Raw genomic sequence first — 21753 nt, forward strand, 5'->3', positions numbered from 1 at the left:
CCTATGTTCTCTGTCTCAAGTTCTAAGTTCTCTTCCTATTTCTCTGTCTCCTTTGAAGACCCTGCTTTCTCCATCCTGAAATGTTGACTGATGGTTCCCAGTTTCCTTCTTTAGCACGGTCTCTTCTTTCTCCCCTCCTGGCCTGGGTGAACTTACTCATGGCTATTCATGGCTACAGTTTCCACAGGCATTTCTACACTGATGGCTCCCAAATTCTTATAGCCAGGCCAAACCTGTCCCCTAAGCTCTAGCCCCTATGGCTAACTGCCTACTGGACTGTCCACCTGCGAGTGGCTCTAAGCAACCTATGCCCAGTATTCTTTTTTTTTTGAGATGGAGTCTTGCTCTATCACCCAGGCTGGAATGCAATGGTGTACTATTAATGTCAAACCCAATTCTTAATAGACAAAGATATCCAATTTTAATCAATTTGACCATAAGGTAAGAGTCTCATAAACCTTTTATAACCCTTTATATATTTTTTCTTTATTTTTTAAGACAGAATCTCACTTTGTCACCCTGGCTGGAGTGCAGTGGCATGCTTTCAGCTTACTGTAACTTCTGCCTCCTGGGTTCAAGTGATTCTCCTGGCTCAGCCTCCCAAGTGTCTGGGATTACTGGCACTGTATCCCATTAGAGGTCATTCCCCTTGACCACCCCACTTCTAAGCAGCCACAAATCTTTGTGTCTCTATCTATTATCATTTCTTTTTTTATTTTTATTTTTGAAACAGAGTCTCACCCTGTGATCTTGGCTTGCTGCACCTCTGCCACCATGCCACCATGTCATGCTAATTTTTTGTATGTTTAGTAGAGATGGGGTTTTGCCATGTTGCCCAGGCTGGTCTTGAACTCCTGAGCTCAGGCAATCCTCCTGCCTTGGCCTCCCAAAGTGCTAGGATTACAGGCATGAGCCAAAGTGCCCAGCCTATATTTTTCTGTTAAAGAGCAGATCAGTGCTCTAAGAAAACTCTATTGTGCTTTTATTCCAATGTTCAATTTATGGAAAAATTGAATACCCCTTTAACTTTAGCCAGTATGTCCACAGACAGAATTTATATTTCATAAACCTGCCACAACTTGCTCAAAGCTTCTACTTTTCCCTATCCAACTTAAAGTAATACTTTAACCCCCTAAACTAGGCAAAAAAAAAAAAAAAAAAAATCCACATTCCTGTGCCTTCTTATAATCTTTTGCCAAAAACACATTCACTTTCCTTACACACTTTCCATGTAAAACTGTTTCTCTACTAGTCTCAATTGCATATGTTACAATGTTACGTCTCAGCAACATTTTTTTTTTTTGGTGAAAAACCTGGTAAGTAAGCAATTTTAATTATGTACCAGGTGTGGAGCCTAGGACACCAGACAGAAGTGCAGATAAGGTCTGACCTTTCCAGCATAGCTAGAGGGCATGGCTAACTCCACATGTCTCTAGGCATTATCTAGAATCTAATGGTTCCAAAGCAGGTAAGTTGAACAATGATCATATCAAGGAAGCAGTTTATGTAGTTTAGTAAACTCAGTGTCTGACCTGCCTAATTTAGACCAAATGTCTAAATTTTGAAGACATTTTTATTTTACCAATAATCTTTAAAACTGTCTTTATTTCCCAAGGATTACTAAAGTCATATGAACTAAAAGGCATTAAAGTTTTAATTTTTCTGACAAAATATTTAAGTGCTTTTTCTTTAAGCCAATTAATTAGAGCTCTTTTATATAAACATTACACACACACAACATATGTAAATAGACAGACAGAAGAAGATCCAGTTGTTGTAAGCTTTTTCATTTGCCAGTTTTTACATTTTTCTTTTCTTTTCTTTTCTTTTTTTTTGAGATTAGCCAGGTGTGGTGGCGGGCGCATGTAGTCCCAGCTACTCAGGAGGCTGAGGCAGGAGAATCGCTTCAACCTGGGAGGCAGAGGTTGCAGTGAGTCAAGACTGCGCCACTGCACTCCAGCCTGGGTGACAGAGTGAGGCTCCATCTCAAAAAATAAAAAAAACAAGTAACATATCTGATTGCAATATGCTGTGAAGACAAGTAAAACAGAGAAAGGGAGCAGATATTGTTGTTGAGGATTGATATGTATACAGGTTAACTATCTTTTTTTTTTTTTTGAGACAGAGTTTCACTCTTGTTGCCCACGCTGGAGTGCAGTGGCGCAATCTCGGCTCACCACAACCTCTGCCTCCCAGATTCAAGTGATTCTCCTGCCTCAGCCTCTGGAGTAGCTGGGATTAGAGGCATGCGCCACCACACCCGGCTATATATATATTTTTTTTCCCACTTTATGAACCCTATCACAACTTACACAGACCATCTATTGACATGCTTGGATATTCTGACTTGTCCTATATTTCCCTCTTTCTTAGGTCTGTTTCTGTTCCCTGAAATGTAAACTTGTGACTAAGATACCTAACCTCCTGAAATTGCGGCCCAGCAGGTCTCAGTCTCATTTTATCCAGCCCCTGTTCAAGATGGAGTTGCTCTGATTTGAATGCCTCTGATAGATGCACTTTACGGCTTTTCTTTTTCTTTTTTTTTTTTTTTTGAGACAGAGTCTCACTCTGTCACCCAGGCTAGAGTGTAGTGGTGAGATCTCAGCTCACTGCAACCTCTACCTCCCAGGTTCAAGTGATTCTCCTGCCTCAGCCTCCCAAATAGCTGGGATTACAGGAGCACACCACCACATCTGGCTAATTTTTGTATTTGCAGTAGAGACAGGTTTCACCATGTTGGCCAGGCTGGTCTTGAAGTCTGGAGACCTCCAGTGAGCCACCCACCTCGGCCTTCCAAAGTGCTGAGATTACAGGCATGAGCCACCATGCCCAGCCATTTTATGGCTTTTCTTGGCATATCTGAATTGTGGGCATCACTATTCTTGCACTGGGGGTCCATTATTAAGTAAAATAAGGGTTACCGAACACAAGCACTGCTATATGGTAACTGTTGATCTGACAACCCAGACAGCTCCTAAGTTACTAACGAGCTAGTAGTGCCTACAGTGTAGATACACTGTACAAAGGGATGATTCATATCCTGGATATGTGATGGGTTACAATCCAAACAGTTAAAACTTTAGGTTGGGTGCAGTGGCTTATGCCTGTAATCCCAGCACTTTGGGAGGCAGAGGCAGGTGGATTACCTGAGGTCAGGAGTTCACAACTAGCCTGGCCAACATGGTGAAACCCTGTCTCTACTAAAAATACAAAAATTAGCAGGGTGTGGTAGTGCATGCCTGTAATCCCAGCTACTCAGAAGGCTGAGGCAGGGGCATCACTTGAACCCTGGATGCAGAAGTTGCAGTGAGCTGAGATCAAACCACTGCACTCCAGCCTAGGTGACAGAGAGAGACTCTGTCTCAAAAAACAAAACAAAACAAAACAAACAAAACCCAAAAAACTAAAAAAAATAAAAATAATAAATAAAATGTTGCAGTATTTGCACATAACCTACATACATCTCCCACATGCTTTAAATCATCTCTAGATTACTTATAATTCCTAATACAATGTAAATGCTATGTAAATAGTTGTTATACTATATTGTTTAGGGAATCATGACAAAAATATTGTATAAAGTTATCTTCAGGCTATTATCTAAAGTGTATATGAAACATAAATGAATTTTGTATTCGGACTTGGGTCTCATCCAAATCTATCTCATTATATATATGCAAATATTCCAAAATCTGAAAAAAATCCAAAACTTCTGGTCTGGAGCATTTTGGATAAAGGATAGTCAACCTGGCTGGGTGTGGTGGCTCATGCCTGCAATCCCAGCACTTTGGGAGCCCGAGGCAGGCAGATCACCTGAGGTTGGGTGTTCAAGACCAGCCTGACCAACATGGAGAAACCCCGTCTCTACTAAAAATACAAAATTAGCCAGGTGTGGTGGTGCATGCCTATAATCCCAGCTACTTGGGAGGCTGAGGCAGGAGATTCGCTTGAACCTGGGAGGTGGAGGTTGCAGTGAGCTGAGATTGCGCCATTGCACTCCAGCCTGGGCAACAAGAGTGAAACTCTGCCTCAAAAAAAAAAAAAAAAAAAAAGGATAGTCAACCTGTATAACATATCAATCCTCAACAATATCTGCTCCCTTTTTTTTTTTGAGACAGAGTCTCACTCTTTCGCTCAGGCTGGAGTGCAGTGGCGTGATCTTGGCTCACTGCAACCTCTGCCTCCCAGGTTCTAGTGAGCAATTCTCCTGCCTCAGCCTCCTGAGTAGCTGGGATTACAGACACATGCCACCACACCCGGCTAATTTTTGTATTTTTAGTAGAGACAGGGTTTCTTCATGTTGGCCAGGATGGACTCGATCTCTTGACCTCGTGATCCGCCCACCTCAGCCTCCCAAAGTGCTGGGATTATAGGCATGAGCCACTACACCTGGCCCAGATATATTACTCTTTAAAAAAAATTTTTTTTTTGCAATCAGATATGTTACATCACCACTACTGCCTTAGTCAGCTCAGGCTACCGTAATAAAATACCATAGACTGGTGGCTTAACCAACAGAAATTTATATATATTCTCACAGCTATTTCTCACACATAAAAAACTATCTTTTATGTGTTCCCCCGACCCCCACTGGATTGGAATTCCCTAAGGGCATGGATGTTTCTGATTCATCTTTGTATTTCAGGCTTTAGCACAAGGCCTGAGGTGAAATGTGGTTCTGTAACCATCTGATGAAGTGTGATCAGAGCTATTCAAGGGAAGAAAAAAACTGCCTTGAGATGATTAATTCTCTGATACTAGAAATCTCTCAACTGGCTGGTTGAAGGCCCCTTGGGGACATTCCAGTGAGTGTCTAGCTAATTTAACTGTTTTCTGACATATTTTGAGTCTGGTTCTGGTAATGTCTGTAACTCTCTTATCAATGTTAATTTCCATTCCCTATTCCTATCTGTGTGGCTCTGGACATTGGCCAGAGGCAGGTGCTGGGCCTATATGCCTCCTCCCACCTCTCTCCCATGCTCCCTGTGAGGCAGGCATCTAGCTCTCTGATAGATGTGGCTGCCTCCTCATTGAAATGAAGAAGGGGCTCAGAAGAAACAGCACCTCTTGATGGCTGATGCTGTAGGTCTCTGAGCTAATGTGGACTAGAGGACAAATCCTGTTTATTCTGAAGTTTTGAAGAGTCTGAGATGCTTTCCTATTTGCCAATCAGTCAGCCTGAAAAGGTTATCTGCATATGTACTAACAGAACACAGGATCTCTAATTCAGAGACCGACTGTATCTTGCGTCAGTTCCCTAGGCCCAAATTTCCCATTATGTCGGGGAGTGACACAGTGAAAGCCTCCGGGTGTAGAGAGGTTTTACAAGAGAGGAACCCTAATATTATGAAACTCAGAGCTTGTGCAGGATAGGAGGCTGTCCCTCTTCCTTGAGTGGTAAGGGAGACAGACAGAGAGGGAGAGGGAGGGTGTGTGAGTGTGTGTGTGTGTGTGAGAGAGAGAGAATAAGGAAATAAGCAAATGGCTGTGGGTTTTATTACCTTTGAAAGGGAGCAGCTGGCTCTTGGGAAGTGCATAGGAGAGGAAATATTTTGTATCTTCCAAATATCATGCAAATACCTTTTAATCCAGATGCCAATAATCTGCTCAGAAAGCCCTGACTGCACACTCATTGTTTCTCCCATGTAGCCCTAGCCAGGAGTCCTTTCCTGGCTCCTTCTATCCCCGCAGTTCTTTTCTTGAGGAGGACAGATAGGGTTTCTTAGGGAGTTAGGATGAAGAAAGCCTAAGTATGATGAATTCCCCATCCAGCACTGTGCCCAGCACATAGCAGACATCCAATAAAGGTCTGTTAAATGAATGACACGGACCCGTTGTTTAAGATTTTAATAAAGGTGGGGCAAAGGGTTGAATTGGTCGAAAAGTCCTCAACGTCCTGACGGGACTCCCCTGAAGCCAAGGCAGTTTGAGTCCATTCATTATTCTGTCTTGGATCTTAGGCAAAGCCCCGGGCCCCTTGGAGCAGCACCAGGGTTCCCGACACCCCCACCGACAGGGTCGAACGTGCACAGGCTGGGACCACGCCGGAGTTCATTGAGCCCTCGTGGGGGAGGGCAGTTCCAGGGACCAGGAAGGGATTCCCGTCCAGTGTCAGGTTATCCACCTCGGGCAGCTCGTCAGGCTGCGGCGCCCTGTTCAGTCTGTTGCAGCTGAGATCGAGCACTCTGAGCTTGGCTGGCAGTCCTTTAGGCACCTGTTCCAGCCCAGCGAACGACAGATTGAGGGAGTTCAGGGCGCTGGACCACATGCATCTCGGAGCGCTAGGGTTTACGGTGGCGCGCAGCGAGTTGTGGCTGAGGTCTAGGCTGTGGGGCTGCACACCTGCCGCCGCCAGTGCGGCGCACACGCCTGTGGGCGTCTCCATTCCTGTGTTGCGCAGCGCTAGATTCTGGATGGCCGGGAACTTGTGGGGACAGAGAGCCGCGATCAGTCCGCGTTCGCCCAGTCCAGGATTGTCAGACAGGTCTAGGCTGGTAAGGGCCGGGAAGGCGCGAACCTGTTCGCAGGAAAAGGCAGGCGAGTGTGCTTGGGCAATGCTCAGTACCTTGAGGCCTGGCTTGAGCCACTGCTGCAGCTCGGCGAGCCAAGAACGCCCTGTCGCCCACGACACGTTGCGTAGGCGCAAGCTGGAGAGTGCAAGTCCTGTGGCTTCCAGAGGCAGCGGAGGCATCGTGCCGGTTATCTTTAGGTCCTCGAGCGTCAGTTCCTTGAGGCGGGAGTACGCTAGCACACGCAGGGCGCCTACCAGTAGCTGAGCAGGAACCTGTGCGGCTCCCACTGTGAGCCGCCGCACGCGGAGAGCCTTGACCGTGTCAGCATACTGCCGCGGGTCGGCGTCCGCATCGACGCGCTTTAGAAACGGCTCTAGGTTGAGACCGCCGGCACGGATCTCCACCTCTACTGCAGACACACACTGGAAGGCTTCGGACCAGTCGGGCTGAGGTTCGGAGAAGTTGCAGACGCAGCGGAAATCTTCATCGTCCAGCTCACAAGGTTCTGGCGTGGTCGCAGAGACGTGCACCAGCGGCAGCAGCAGCAGCAACAAGCAGGACGCGCGCCCCTGGGGAGAGAGCAGAGGTCTAGGAGGCCCCATCCGACCCCTGTGGCTCCCGAGTGGCACGCGTTCGACCCCAAGACCCTACACTCACCATGGTCGATAAGTCTTTCGAACCTCTGAGCTCCGGACAGGCTCTGGAAGTGCTTTAGCTTCTTTCCTACACAGCGGCACTCGCCGGCTTCCAGGCTTCACACTTGTGAACTCTTCGGCTGCCTCTGACAGTTTATGTAATCCTGGGATGTCATTCAGTTCCCTCCTCTGTGAACCCTGATCACCTCCCCACCTCTCTTCTTCCGAGCCAGCCCCCTTCCTTTCCTGGAAATATTGCAATGAAGGATGTTTCAGGGAGGGGGGCCGTAACAGGAAGGATTCTGCAGGGCATCTAGGGTTCTGTGTCTCCTGGCAGTGTCCTGATGACTCAGGCGCCCCAGGCGGTGAATGCCCTGATGACTCGGGAGCCTAAGGCTTCTCTGGTGGGTATGGGAAAAGGATGATCCTCAGTGCCTTAGGCCAGTACCATACTCTGCACTATCCAACCCCCCCAATCCCCCTACCTTATATCCCAGAGAATCTACTTGATTCATTTCTTTGACTTCTTCCTTGTCTTGGTTTATGTTGATCTCCTGCCACCCAAATCCAAGTCCCTGAATATCCTCAGATATTTAACTGCATGTTTTGTGGAAGAGATTGTGAACCTCATCTGTTGGCACCAAGGGGGGTAGAATTAGGTTCAAGAAAAGGAAGTTGGTCTAAAGAAAAATTCCCCCTTCCTTTTTTTTTCCTTGCTCCTTTGATTAAGTAATAACTTTCTTTCTTTTTTTTTTTTTTTTTTGAGATAGAGTCTCGCTCTGTTGCTCAGGCTGGAGTAGAGTGGCATGATCTCGGCTCACTGCAACCTCCGCCTCCTGGGTTGAAGCAATTCTCTGCCTCAGCCTCCCGAGTAGCTGGGATTACAAGTGCCCACCACCACACCCAGCTAATTTTTGTATTTTTTAGTAGAGACGGGGTTTCATCATCTTGGCCAGGCTGGTCTTGAACTCCTGACCTTGTGATCCACCCGCCTCGGCCTCCCAAAGTGCTGGGATTACAGGCGTGAGCCACTGTGCCTGGCAGTACTAACTTTCTTAAAAGTGGAGGTATTTAACAGAGACACATTGGCCAAGTCTCTGGGTCACTTACGCTATCCATTTTCTGTCCTGAAATTGTGAAGCAAGGTATTTTGAATCAGTTTTCCCACTTGCACGTTGCTCTCTCCTGCCCTCCCCTCAGTACAATCTCTGTGCCCTAGGAAGGAAGGGATGGGACTATGTTGAATGAGGATTAATTAGTAACTCACCAGTTTTGCAAAAAACAAACAAAAACAGAAAACAAAACGAAACGAAAAAAACAGCAAACAAAACAAAACAAAACAAAAAAACAACAAATGTCCCAGAGAATAAGGAGCTATGCATTTACAACAGCCCTCACAGGTCCACATCCCTAGACCTCTGGGGAAAGAACTATATGAAAGTCTTTTTTTTTTTTTTTTTTTTTTGAGACTGAGTTTTGCTCTGTTGCCCAGGCTGGAGTGCAGTGGCGTGATCTTGTCTCACTGCAACCTCCGCCTCCCAGGTTCAAGCAATTCTCTTGCCTCAGATTCCTGAGTAGCTGGGATTACAGGAGCCCACCACCACGCCCAGCTAATTTTTGTAGTTTTAGTAGAGACAGAGTTTCACTATGTTGACCAGGCACTCCTGACCTCAGGTGATCCGCCTGCCTTGGCCTCTCAAAGTGCTGGGATTACAGGCGAGAGCCACCACACCCGGCCTGAAAGTCTTTTTTATTTTTATTTATTTATCTGAGACGGAATTTTGCTCTTGTTGCCCAGGCTGGGCGCGATCTCAGCTCACTGCAATCTCCACCTCCCAGGTTCCAGCAATTCTCCTGCCTCAGCTTCCCGAGCGGCTGGGATTACAGGCATGTGCCACTACACCCGGCTAATTTTGTATTTTTAGTAGAGATGGGGTTTCTCCATGTTGGTCAGGCTGGTCTCGAACTCCCGACCTCAGGTGATTCACCCGCCTCGGCCTCCCAAAGTGCTGGGATTACAGGTGTGAGCCACCGCGCCCGGCAGAAAGTCTTTTTTAAATTCCCACTTCCTCTTTAATTGAGAAAGAAGTAGCTGCAGATTTGTCCCCAATCCAAACAAGAAGGCTCATCACTGCCCCCTGCGGGTCCTGTTGGGCATACCCCAATGCACTGGGCCATGCCCTGGTGCCATGCCAGGCCTCTGTGATATCCCTGAGGACCAAGATATGAGTATATCTGACTCGAAGTCAGATAGCCAGTCTTGGAATCCCAGCTTTACGACTGAGGTTATGAGACTTGGGCCTCCCTTCTGTAAAATGGAGATGATAGTATTACCTGTTTGTGAGTAAAGTCTTTGGCACAGAAACACATCTTTTCAGTGTAGTCTTGATGACTAGTCTTCTTTCTCAGAGTCTCTGCTTTCAGAGAACTCAGGCCACTGAAGTCTGACACCTCATCATCTTAGGGGAGGCACTCTGGGTGGGGAGTTCCAAGTTAAGAGGGGCAGTGATGGTTCTGCAAAGATCTCCAACTCACAGCTTGATTCAACAAATATCTGTCATTTGTCTACCGAGTACTAGGGTTGGTAGAAAGCCCTGGGACACAGACATGATAAAGACAAGTCCCTGAAGTGCTCCAGGAGGTGGGTAGAGCAAACATGAACCCAGAACTTCCGTCCATAGTGCAGAGGGCTCTTAAAAGAAGAGAAACCAAAGGCTTGTGTTGTTGGGGGAGAGGGGCGGAGGGGAGGAACATGGTCTGGAGAAAGGAACAGCCAGCCCTGTACAAGACGGGACATGGAGCTGGTTCTTACAGGGTTAACAGTGTTGCTAGACAGGTAGATACAGAAAGGCAATTTGGGCAGCTGTAGCTGTCTGAGCAGACACTGGGCAGAATATAGCTTTTGGCTGGGAACTTGTTTCATCTTCCCCACCTGGAGCACGTGTGGGTTTTGTTGTTGTTGTTATTGTTGTTGTTTTAGATGGAGTTTCACTCTTGTTGCCCAGGCTGGAGTGCAATGATGCAATCTTGGCTCACCGCAACCTCCACCTCCTGGGTTCAAGCGAGTCTCCTGCCTCAGTCTCCTGAGTAGCTGGGATTACAAGCATGTGCCACCACGCCTGGTTAATTTTGCATTTTTAGTAGAGACGGGGTTTCACCATGTTGGTCAGGCTGGTCTCGAACTCCTGACCTCAGGTGATCCACCCACCTCCATCTCCCAAAGTGGTGGGATTATAGGCATGAGCCACCTTGCTGGGCCAAGTGTGGGTCTTAGAAGCTATCCTGGGTTAGGTGCAGTGGCTCATGCCTGTAATTCTAGCACTTTGGGAGGCCAAGCTGAAAGGATCATTTAAGGCTGAGTTCCAGGCTGTGATAAGCCATGATTGCACTACTGCACTGCAGCCTGGGCAACAGAGCAAGACCCTGGCTCAAAAAAAAAAAAAAAGTTTTTCTTGGGGAAATAAGAAAATAAAATATTTTTAATTAAAAAATTAAAAAAAGAAGCCAGACAGTTGCATGAGGAAGGGCTCAAGATCCAGGCCCTATCCCTGGCCAGAGCATGGTGCACAGCAGGTACTCAGTAAATGGCTCTCCAGGGGCTGGATGGATACTGGGAGAGAAGATATGGTGGATGGAATGATGGCCTGTAGATATTTTAACATGCTGTTTTGTGGAAGAGATTGCAGACTTCATTGATTAACTCCAAGGGGTAGAATTAAGTTCAAGGGAAAGAAATTGGTTTTAAGAATAACCTTTTTCCTAGATTTGTACTTAATTGAACCTTTGCCTAAGTTATGTGGCTTTTTAAAAATTAGAGGTTTCCTGTAAAAATTCTTAGGTGCCACCGGGACCCTAATCTTCTGGAGCTGCCAAGGGGGTCTGGGAGGAGACAACATCAAATAGTTACACTATAACTTAATGATAGCTGTGAAAAGGGTTGTGAAGAAGCTGGGTCATTGGTACAATGGTTCTGAGTAGGTGACACTGGACTTGACATGTTGAGAATGGTGTTGAGGGAAGGATGCTGGTAGAAAGAAAAGGGAAGGATGCAGGCAGAGAAAACAGCTTGTGCAAGAGCCTCCCCCAAGAGTGGGAGTAGGGTGGAGGAGAAAAAGAGCAGGGCTTGTTGACAAAGAGAAGGTCCCAGAAGAGGTGAGTCCAGATTGGAGAGGTATGCAGGGGTTAGACCATGTAGGGCTAAGTCGGCCACAATTCCAATTTTGAATGTGAGGAACACGGTTTTTTATTCACTAGTGTTTCCTCAGTGCCTAGTAGACTAGTGGCACTCCACATTTGGTGAAAGATTTTATCCTAAAAATTATGGGAATTCAGTTTTATGCAGAGAAGTGAAATAATGATATCTTTCTCATTTTCATCACATATAAAATGAGAATAATGGTCATCGTGGTGAACATTCTGTAAAGCAAAAATAAAATTCTAAGGCCGCCCCCCACAACCATCTGAATGGACTTCCTCCTCAGCCAGGGCTCTTTCAAAATTAAACCCGAGTGACCGTTTCAGGCCATGATGGGAAGTAGGGGTTGAACGTGCCTCATTATACCTCTCCACCGTTAACATCAACACAGACTTTAAGTTTGATAAGAAACATTTTACAACCCATTCTCTCTGAAGCCTAGGATTTGAAGGTTTCCTCTGCAAATAAGAACTTGGGTCTCCACAACCCTTTATCTTAACCCAGACATTCCTTTCTATTGATTTCAGGTCTTTAGAGAAACTCAACCAATTGTCAACCAGAAAAATTTAAAATCTACCTATAAGCTGGAAGCCCCCCACGCCCCACTTCGAGTTGTCCCGCCTTTCTGTTGTCCCACAAACCAATGTCTTTCTCTCTTTTTCCCCCTCCCCTCTCTTCCCTTCCTCCTTTCCTCTTTTCTTTTCTTTCTTTCTTTTCTCCCTTTCTTTCTTTCTTTCTTCCTTTCTTTCTTCCTTTCTTTCTTTTCTTTCTCTTAGGAATAACGCTCAAAATCCTAAGGGAAATTGAACACTCGAACAAAGGATTATTAGCAAAGCAATTTTACTTCTGCTCAGAGGGGTGTCTGCTTGGCCAGTCGCCATGAGAGCACACCTGAACAAAGGGGCACGAGAGCCTTTATTCCTGACGCAAGTCCTGCCCGTGTACCCTTTCCCCATTGGCCGGGGTCGGGTCATACAATCTGAACTAATCCCGGTTGGCTAAACATTTGATATTTTTAGGTAATGTGGGCACGTAAAAGAAAGTGGAGAGGAAAGGGGAAGGGGTGCCTGTAATGAACTAGAAAGTTAGTCCTCTTTCCAAATAAGGAAAGGAATGTGAGCTGGTACTGATAACGTCTGGTACTGATAACGTCTTGTACTGTGGCGTGCCTCGGCATCTAACGAAGGCAAAAAGGAGAAAAAGGAAAACAAAAGTGTGTGTGTGGGGGAGTACTATGAATTAAAGAATAAAAGATTGATCTAATTATTTGAAGAGAAACCTCATCATATCCCAGATTTCTTTCTTTCTTTCTTTTTTTTTTTTTTGAGAGTGAGTTTCGCTCTTGTACCCCAGGCAATGGGGCGCGATCTCGGCCCACTGCAATCTCCGCCTCCCGGGTTCAAACGATTCTCCTGCCTCAGGCTCCCGAGTAGCTGGGATTATAGGCACCCACCACTACTCCCGGCTAATTTTTGTATTTTTAGTAAAGATGGGGTTTCACCATGTTGGCCAGGCTGGTCTCAAATTCCTGACCTCAGTTGATCCACCCGCCCAGGCCTCCCAAAGTGCTGGGATTACAGGCATGAGCCACCAGGCCCGGCCCAACCAGTGTATTTCTTGAATGAACTGAAGTCTCATATCTCCCTAAAATATGTAAAACCAAGCTGTACCGGACCACCTTGGGCACATGTTCTCAGGACCTCCTGAGGGCTGTGTCAAGGGCCATGGTCACTCATATTTGGCTCAGAATAAGTCTCTTCAAATATTTTACAGAGTTGGACTCTTTTCGTTGACAATTCAATGACGCTTCAAGCGTTTTTGGCAGCTCTCATCAGTGGGATCCGCATTAATGGTGAAACGGCATCATGGCGCTTCCCGGAGTTCGGGATTGTTTTGAACGTTCATCTAGAGCGTATTGTGGGTGGGGAAGTTGTTTGCTGAGTAGATTGTGACACTGCTGGCTTGGGTCACTCGAGGTCAGGGATGAGAGACTTTTTTTCCTAGAATTGGTAAGACAGGAAATCAATCAGAGACAGAGCGGCGCCTCTGGCTCTGGTCTAGTGGTGCAGCGTCTCTAGCCCTCGCCCCGCCCACCGTCCCGGCGAGGCGTCCACTCGCCGAGCCCCGCCCTCTCCCAGCACCCACCCCGCTCCTCGCGCCCTCCCCGCCTGTTCCCGCCCTGTGCTGAGGCTGCGCAGTCGGTGCCATCTTCTACGCCCCTGGGAGCGTTGTGGCTGCTGTTTTCTTCGGCTTTCCTCCTCCTGCTCCACCATGTGGAGCCGACGGCAGGGCCGCCTCAGGCCCACGGTCTGCGGGGTGGAGGAGCTACGGCGCCGCCGGCGGGAGCGGGAGGCAGGTGTGGGCGGCCGAGGGAGCGCGGGGGTATATGGCGGTCGGAGATAAGTTGAGACCCCAGGCTCGGAACCGCGGGTTCTGGGTTGTGGTCGTCCTTCCCACGCTCAGCCGGCTCCTCTGCCCCCAGCACTGCGGAAGGCGCGGAGGGAGCAGCAGCTGGTCAGCAAGAGGCTGCTGAGAGACGACGCCCCAGAGGAAGCTGGAGAGGGATGTGTGGCTGCGATCCTCGGGGAAACCGAGGTGAGGGGGCAAGGTAGGGTGCGCTGGAGTCCACGCCCGCTGGCGCCAGACTCCCGGGAGTACTCGAGGTCTGCCCCAAACCTGAACGCAATCCACTCTACACTTCCACGCATCCAGTGGGTCAAGCCAGAAACAGGGGAATCGTCCTGCACGACTCTTTGACCCACAACCCCATATCGATCCATCATCAAGTCCTAGTTGTTTACCTCCTGAAGAGCTTTGGAGTCTTTACATGCCTCACCATCGAAGCTGCCACCACCACCTCCTCTCTGGATACTACTGCAGTCTCCTAAAAGGTCACCCTGCATCTATGCTTGTCACCGTCAATACGTCCTTTAAAAACACGTGGAGACCAAAATCTTTCCTGTGCCTTGCAAAGCATAGCATGGTCTAGCCTCTTCCTAACTCAAATTTTATCAGTTTTTTCATCCTACCCACCGTCCTCTTTTTAGTTCCTGCAACGATATATCGGATTCGTGTCTCAAGCCCTTGGCATTCGCTACGTCTAACGTTCGTTTCTTTTGGTATTCTGTCTTGAGGGCCTATTTCTTTTCTTTTGTTTTCTTTTTTTTTTTTTTTTTTTGAGACTCTCGCTCTGTCGCCAGGCTGGAGTGCAGTGGCATGATCTCGGCTCACTGCAACATCCGCCTCCCGGGTTCAAGCGATTCTCCTGCCTCAGCCTCCCGAGTAGCTGGGATGACAGGCGCGCGCCACCACTAATTTTTGTATTTTTAGTAGAGGCAGGGTTTCATCATGTTTGTCAGGCTGGTCTGGAACACCTGACCTCATGATCCACCCGCCTTGGCCTCCCAAAGTGCTGGGATTACAGGCGTGAGCCACAGTGCCCGGCCACCTACTTGTTTCTTGTAGAATATTAATCATTATCTAATGGTTTGTTTATTGTTATTTCTCCAACTAGACTTTAATTGCAGGAAAACCTAGATCCTGTGTTATTTGTCATTGAAAACCCGGTTGCCTGCACATTATCTGGCATATAGTTAAGTACTCAGTGTTTATTGAATGAGTGAATGAAAGGATTTATTCAGCAAGCATTGAGTATCCCCTGTATTTGTATTATGTTTACGTACATAGTTTACCGTACATACCATGTTGACATATATATTATCAACTTATTCCTAGGTCATACTATTCCATTGTATGCTTACTTTATGCCAGGACACTGTGCTGCTCACTGAGGTACACAAAGATGAAAGGATAGAGTCCCTTTCTTTGAGGTGCTCACAGCCCGGTGAAGAAGACAGATGTCACAAGGGAAGGAAACATGAGGAACAAGAGAAACTCCTAAGTCTCTCAAAAAGAGCTAACTTCCCAGAGGAAATGAGGAGCAGAAATCTAAAGAGAGTGGGAAGCTGGAGAGGGTATCCAGGCAGAAGGAATAGCATGTGCAAAAGCTCGGAAATGTAAAAAAAAGAAGAAAAAAAAAGCTCATGTTAGGCTAGTTGTTGTTAGAGTGTAGGTTGCATGGGGAGAATGGCTAGAGGAGTAGGTTTTGCCAGGCTGAGAGGTTTAAATATCCTTGAAAGAACCCTGTATGAAGGCAGGATAGATATTGTTATTCTCATTTTCAGGTGAGGAAACAGGTTCAGGTCCCATGTGGAGTAAGTGGCAGGTATGGTATTAGAACTCAGTTCTGATTCTCTGTCCACTCCACTGCAAGGTAGATGCTTATTAGTTGCATTAGTGTGAATGACAAGTTCTGAAGGTGTGATATTGGAAGGCTCACAGGTGAAGTGGGCAGAGAGAGACTTAGGACTTGCTTTCTGTGAACCGTGTGTTCTCCTTTCCCTGCCCTGAACTCCAGGTGCAGCAGTTCCTGCGGCAGGCCCAGCGGGGGACAGAGGAAAAGGAGAGAGAGGGGGCTCTGGTCAGCCTTCGTCGAGGCTTGCAGCACCCTGAAACACAGCAAACCTTCATCCGGTCAGTGTGGATGGTGTGGGGGAGGGAGGAGTTGGGGCTCTGAGGGATGGACCACAAGCTAAGCAGGGCTCTGGTACTCACATAGGCTGGAGGGCAGCATGCGGACCCTGGTCGGGCTCCTGACCAGCAACCAGGCCCTGCTGCAGCTTGAGGCAGCTCGGTGCCTGCATGAGCTCTCTCACTCCGAGCAGTCCACTGTTGCTGAGGCCTGCCTGCCAGCCACTTCCTACCTCCTCACCTACCTCTCCGGTCACAGCTCAGACTTCATAGTAAGCCCTGTCCCTTCCTATCTTGTTCTTGGTTTAGATTTTAAAATTGTGCTTTTGGGACCGTTTGAGCTGGCAGGTAGGAGGAAGAAAACATGTTTGCCCTTATGCCTACAGCCATGGCTACACCCATCATCTCCCCACCCTCTTGTGAGCCGCAAGGATAGCTGCTCCAGCGTCCCCATCACCTCCCCTCCCCATCTCCCCACACCCAGCCTGGCATGAAACAGGCCAAGCCCAGTGCTTTTGTTGCCTGTTCTCAGGAGCTGTGTCTGTATACACTGGGTAACCTGATCGTGGAGAGTGAGGCTGTGAGAAGGCAGCTCCTGCCACAGGGCATTGTTCCAGCCTTGGCTGCCTGCATCCAGGTGACTCCTTTCTTCCTCCCTGGGCAACCCTTCCTTTGCTCCTCCCCACATGCTCCATCTACTTTGGTTAGGTAGCTCCAGCCTCTGCCCTGTGCCAAGGGGCTGAAAGTCTCTGAAGACCTGATGACCCAGCTTCCAGTCAGATCCTTACCCTGTCTACTTCCAGTCCCCCCACGTAGCTGTGCTGGAAGCTCTCGGATATGCCTTGTCCCAGCTTCTACAGGCTGAGGAAGCTCCAGAGAAGATCATTCCGTGAGTAAAACTGTCTTTAGATGTGCAGCCAGAGGTGACCCACTCAGTAGTATAGCTCCCGGATGTCTGAATGATTTCCAAAGCTGTTGCACATTTTAAATTCATGTGTCTGGCTAGGAAGGGCTTTGGGTTTGGACACTTTCCCATCTGGGCAGGGCTTTGGGTTTGGACACTCTCCCACCTGCTATCAGGGTTTGGTAAGAACCACCGGCATCTTCGTGGTTCCTACTTACAGCCCTGCTTCTGCCAGCAGCTCCATCTTGGCCTCCACTCTCCCTCAGCACATGCTACAAATGTTGCAACCTGGCCCAAAGCTCAACCCTGGGGTCGCTGTGGAGTTTGCCTGGTGCCTTCATTACATCATCTGCAGGTAACAGGGCAATTGGGAAAGTACCACAGATCTTCCCTGGGGCTCCCTTCCATGACATTCAACTCTTTGAACTTGTGTCTGGAATTGCTATAGTGAGTTTTCCTCCCTCCACTGTCTTATCTTTTTGGAGCCCAGGAGACCCACAGACCTTAGCTGTTTCTTTTTTTTGAGACAGTCTCGCTCTGTCACCCAGGCTGGATGGAGTACAGTGGTGTGATCTCAGCTCACTGCAACCTCTGCCTCCCGGGTTCAAGCGATTCTCCTGCCTCAGCCTCCTGAGTAGCTGAGACTACAGATGCGTGCCACTATGCCCGGCTAATTATTGTATTTCTAATAGAGACGGAGTTTCGCCATGTTGGCCAGGCTGGTCTCAAACTCCTGACCTCAGGTGATCCACCCGCCTCAGCCTCCCAAAGTGCTGGGATTACAGGCATAAGCCACCATGCCTAGCCAATTGCTTCTCTTCTTAAAGGTGGAATTGACTATATACATAGGGACTGCTTGCTTCCTGTTGCCTAGCCAGGTCAGCAATCCTCTGCTCATTGGCCATGGGGCTCTGTCTACTCTGGGGTTGCTGCTGTTGGACTTGGCTGGGGCTGTCCAGAAAACCGAGGACGCAGGACTGGAGCTGGTAGGTGAAGATGTCAGGTGAAATTCTGGGAGATGTTTCCTGATACTCTGGAATGCAGGTAACCTCTTCCTTCTTAAACCTGACCCCCCAATTTGTCTTTGCAGCTGGCATGCCCCGTGCTTCGATGTCTAAGCAACCTGCTAACTGAGGCAGCAGTGGAGACTGTGGGAGGGCAAATGCAGCTCAGAGATGAGCGTGTTGTGGCAGCCTTATTTATCCTTCTGCAGTTCTTTTTCCAGAAACAGCCCAGTCTGCTCCCTGAGGGCCTTTGGCTCCTCAACAACCTCACTGGTACACACCATAATCTGCCCAGGCCTGGACATTTGGATAATGGGGATATTTCCTCATGGCCTAGGCTGAGGTGGGTAGTATTGACAGGGGTGGTGGGGGAAAGCAGTTTTTCACCCTGGTACTTCTCTTCCAGCAAACAGTCCTAGTTTCTGTACCTCCTTGCTCTCCCTGGATCTGATTGAGCCTCTCTTACAGCTGTTGCCAGTATCTAACGTGGTGAGCGTAATGGTATGTATTGGGGTTACTTGAATCCAAGATCTGGTAGTCGGATTATATGGGACAGCAGTCCTGAGCCCTCAGATGTACCCTTAGTTGAGAGCCAGCAGGTGGTGGTGTGTGGCCTCAGAGCCCAACCAATCTAGGTGTGTGTCCCTTAAACTGGATTATTTATCCTTGGACAAATCAACTAACCACCTTAAGCTTCAGTCTCCTCACTTATAACTGGGGATAATCTTGCATCACAGGGTAGTTGTAGGAGTATGAGAACATGCATGTAGAAGAGCTTGGCATGGTGCCTGGGCATGTGGTCACCATGTCATATATTTTAGCTATTGTTATGATCTTTGTGTTTCATTCTTTGTAGACTATATATGTGTCTATCTCCAGGTGCTCACAGTTCTGTGCAATGTTGCAGAAAAGGGTCCTGCTTACTGCCAGCGGCTGTGGCCAGGGCCCTTGCTTCCCGCCTTGCTGCACACACTAGCCTTTTCTGACACTGAAGTAGTAGGCCAGAGTTTGGAGCTGCTGCATCTGCTGTTCCTGTATCAGCCAGAGGTATAGGTTTCTGGCCCACATCCTCAGTCACCCCTGTTCTGAAGCCACACAGTGGCTCCCTTCCCATCCAGTCCTAACTATAGTTGTTTCTCTGGGCCTGGCTAACCTATATAGGTTCCATGTCAGAAACTTCATCCTCTTGTGGGGGAATGCACCCTCTAAAGTGGGCTGACCCATGAGGCTGTGGGAATTGAGTCTTAGGACACAGAGACCAGGTGTGTTGAATTTTCTTCCCTGCCCCTAGGCTGTTCAGGTCTTCCTGCAGCAGTCAGGGCTGCAGGCCCTGGAAAGGCATCAGGAAGAGGCCCAGCTCCAGGATCGTGTGTATGCTCTCCAGCAGACAGCTCTTCAAGGGTGATCTTGTTTCTCAGTGTCACTCATTCCCCTCTCTTAACATCAAGCTTGTTTGTCCAGTAGAGCCTTTGGAGATTTAGGACCATAATGAGGTCTCATGTTCTCTGCTCCCACACGTAAGCCAAGACCTTTGGGTCCCAGCTCCTCCTCTTCCACTCAGCACTATCTAGGCAGGAGGACCAAAAGGGACTCAGTGTGGTCTACTTACTCTGGGGCCCTAGAATCCCTGCCCCCCGCCACCCTTCATTTTTGCTTCAGCAGCTGGTAGCTTTTGATGAGACAGAATAAAGTTTTATTTTTATATTAAGCTACTTTGCCTCAGTGGTTGCACAGTAAGGGGTAGAGGGTAGATGAGGACAAGAACACCCTGAGAAAGTATTTTACAGCACAAGCTTTATGAGGAATAGGAGAACACATTTTTTTCACATTATACTAAGTCCAGCAGAGCCCAGGCTCTGGGGCTGTTGCTCTTAATCCTCAGTGGAGGCTTCAGGCTTTACCACTTAGCACGTTCTCCAGGGCTCTGGTTACCTGATCAGCACTGAAGTTGTTCAAAGGGACATTCGTCTCTTGGCCAAATGCTGAAGAGAGAGAGGGAGGTGTCTTTAACTATTCTGCACCGTGGAGGCTACCAAAGTAAAATAAAAGATCTTTGTCTTTATCTTAGTCTTGTTAAGACGGGAAGAGTATTAAAGAGATATGATCAAAATACATTTGGTATGCCTAGAATTAATACAATAGGTCTCAAACACATCTAGGAAGCCCAAGTCCAAATAGAATTTTGGCTGATTCTGGATGGCCACAATGGGTTGTTTCAGGGAAGCTTTCGGGGGCACTGTAGGCATTTATTATTAACTACGGTGAGCAATGTATTGCATGGGTCCAGCCTCAGCTGGGTGCCCAATCTCTCTTTTTTTTTTTTTTTTTTTTTTGAGATGGAGTCTCGCTCTGTCACCCAGGCTGGAGTGTGGTGGCACGATCTCCACTCACTGCAACCTCCACCTCCTGGGTTCAAGCAATTCTCCTGCCTCAGCCTCCTGAGTAGCTGGGATTACAGGCGCCCGCCACCACACCCGGCTACTTTTTGTATGTTTAGTAGAGACGGGGTTTTACCATGTTGGCCAGGCTGGTCTTGAACTCCTGACAGGTGATCCACCTGCTTCAGCCTCCCAAAGTGCTGGGATTACAGGCGTGAACCACCGCACCCGGCTGGGTACCCATTCTCTAGGCTCCCATAGGCTATCTAACATAATACCCAGCACAATACACTAAAGTTACTCGTGTCTGTCTCCTCCTGTAGTCTACTGGCTTTTGGAAGGAGAAGCTTTTTTCCTTCTCCAATTATTAGTGCATGTCTAATGTCTACTGTGTCTCACAGATATCTACTCTGAGAACCAATCTGCTTAAGGTGGTCACTCTCCTCCACCTCCTCCCGTCATTCCCAGGGCACCATATAGTTAAAAGCTGTGATTAAAATCCTGTTATTCAGTATGTATAAACATTTATTGCATACCTACAATGTGTTAGGCAACATGATAGGAAAATTTCATTTTGCAATACATTGCCATGCCAGTCTCAGAGGGGTAAGTGCATTCTAGGAAAGGGGAATAAATGTAAAGGCTCAATCCTGTTAAACTCTAGCTGCATTACTTTAGATGCAGCTAGAGTTTAACAATAGTGCAAAACAAAGTTTTGATTCCGTTTTCTAATCTCTACAATGAGAAAAGAAGAACACGCTTCCTAACTAATGAAGATTAAATGAGTTAGGCAGGGAAGCACTCAGCACAGGGCCCAGCTCTATGTGCTCAAAATTACTGAGATTCTCACACACTACCTGGACTGACACTGGCTACACGTTATTTGGAGAAACTATATTGACTAACTTCTCTCCTGTCTGAAGCCCATTCTTAACTACAAAAACGTCAGCTCCTGGTCCCTACGCAGGATTCGGTCAGCCTCCATACTTATGTTGCCCGGAATACAACGCATCATATAACCCTGCGAATATAAATTTCTTCATGGAAACAAGATCAACAGCAAGGCTAAAGTCTGAGTTCTAGTTTCTCCACGGGTTTCTGCACGACCTTGGGCGGTCCCTTCTCTTCTCAAACCCTTGTTCCCCTACCGGAGCCCCAGACCCCTGGCGTCCCGCACTCACCGTAGCGGGCCCAGAGCTTGGGCTGCACATCGGAGCATTCGCGGATTAGGATGGGTAGGTCGGAATTCGCCTTCTTCAGCTCCACATAGCGTTTCTCAATGAAGTCCCTGCGGGGCCGGAGAGAGCGCCGCGCGTGCTGTGGGCGTGGGCTTCCCTCAACTTCAGGGAGGTCGAGGTCGTGACCCCGGCGTCCCGAAGCCCGCCCGCCTCACCACGCCGCGCCTCACCTGACGCCCTGGCTGCCGGGCGAGCGCTGACATAAGTGGATGCGAATCTCACGCAGGCCCAGCTTTGCCCCGATTCCTCGACTTGCTGCGGCCGCCGCCATCCTTGCTAATATCGAAGTCGCCAATTCCAGGTCTTCAGACCAAGTGCTCCGGTCTGACCAACCACGGACCCTAAAGCCTAGGCCAT

The 21753-nt window shown here is 48.0% G+C and overlaps 3 protein-coding genes across 8 annotated transcripts in view; 1 reads left to right on the forward strand and 2 right to left on the reverse strand.

Moving 5' to 3' along the window:
• The window catches only part of TMCO6 (transmembrane and coiled-coil domains 6), a 46390-nt gene extending 26902 nt beyond the window's left edge, over positions 1-19488 (forward strand). Inside the window, exons 1-12 of one of the 5 annotated variants that reach the window (XM_031011546.3) lie at positions 13491-13698; positions 13825-13937; positions 15760-15875; positions 15961-16144; positions 16405-16509; positions 16676-16761; positions 17015-17131; positions 17651-17762; positions 17867-18053; positions 18187-18281; positions 18660-18827; positions 19072-19488. In XM_031011546.3, coding sequence (XP_030867406.1) covers positions 13614-13698; positions 13825-13937; positions 15760-15875; positions 15961-16144; positions 16405-16509; positions 16676-16761; positions 17015-17131; positions 17651-17762; positions 17867-18053; positions 18187-18281; positions 18660-18827; positions 19072-19185 — 1482 coding nt within the window. In that variant the 5' untranslated portion in view covers positions 13491-13613 and the 3' untranslated portion in view covers positions 19186-19488. Of the gene's footprint in view, positions 1-13490; positions 13699-13824; positions 13951-15759; positions 15876-15960; positions 16145-16404; positions 16510-16675; positions 16762-16996; positions 17132-17650; positions 17763-17866; positions 18054-18186; positions 18282-18659; positions 18828-19071 lie in introns of those variants that run through there. The other 4 variants (XM_031011544.3, XM_031011545.3, XM_031011547.3 and 1 more) reach the window with 4 other exon arrangements.
• CD14 (CD14 molecule) lies at positions 5833-7771 on the reverse strand. The gene is made up of 2 exons (XM_004042646.4): positions 7170-7771; positions 5833-7081 (listed from the first exon to the last, which is right to left on the reverse strand). The coding sequence occupies exons 1-2, from the start codon at positions 7170-7172 to the stop codon at positions 5957-5959; spliced, it is 1128 nt and encodes a 375-aa protein (XP_004042694.1). The 5' UTR covers positions 7173-7771; the 3' UTR covers positions 5833-5956.
• Positions 19489-19557: 69 nt separating the features above from the next.
• NDUFA2 (NADH:ubiquinone oxidoreductase subunit A2) lies at positions 19558-21706 on the reverse strand. 2 transcript variants are annotated; one of them, XM_019026119.4, is made up of 3 exons: positions 21567-21706; positions 21340-21446; positions 19558-19809 (listed from the first exon to the last, which is right to left on the reverse strand). In XM_019026119.4, the coding sequence occupies exons 1-3, from the start codon at positions 21665-21667 to the stop codon at positions 19787-19789; spliced, it is 231 nt and encodes a 76-aa protein (XP_018881664.2). In that variant the 5' UTR covers positions 21668-21706; the 3' UTR covers positions 19558-19786.
• Between the last annotated feature and the right edge of the window lie 47 nt (positions 21707-21753).

This window comes from Gorilla gorilla, chromosome 4 (assembly GCF_029281585.2).
Source record: "Gorilla gorilla gorilla isolate KB3781 chromosome 4, NHGRI_mGorGor1-v2.1_pri, whole genome shotgun sequence".
Classification (NCBI taxonomy): domain Eukaryota; kingdom Metazoa; phylum Chordata; class Mammalia; order Primates; family Hominidae; genus Gorilla; species Gorilla gorilla.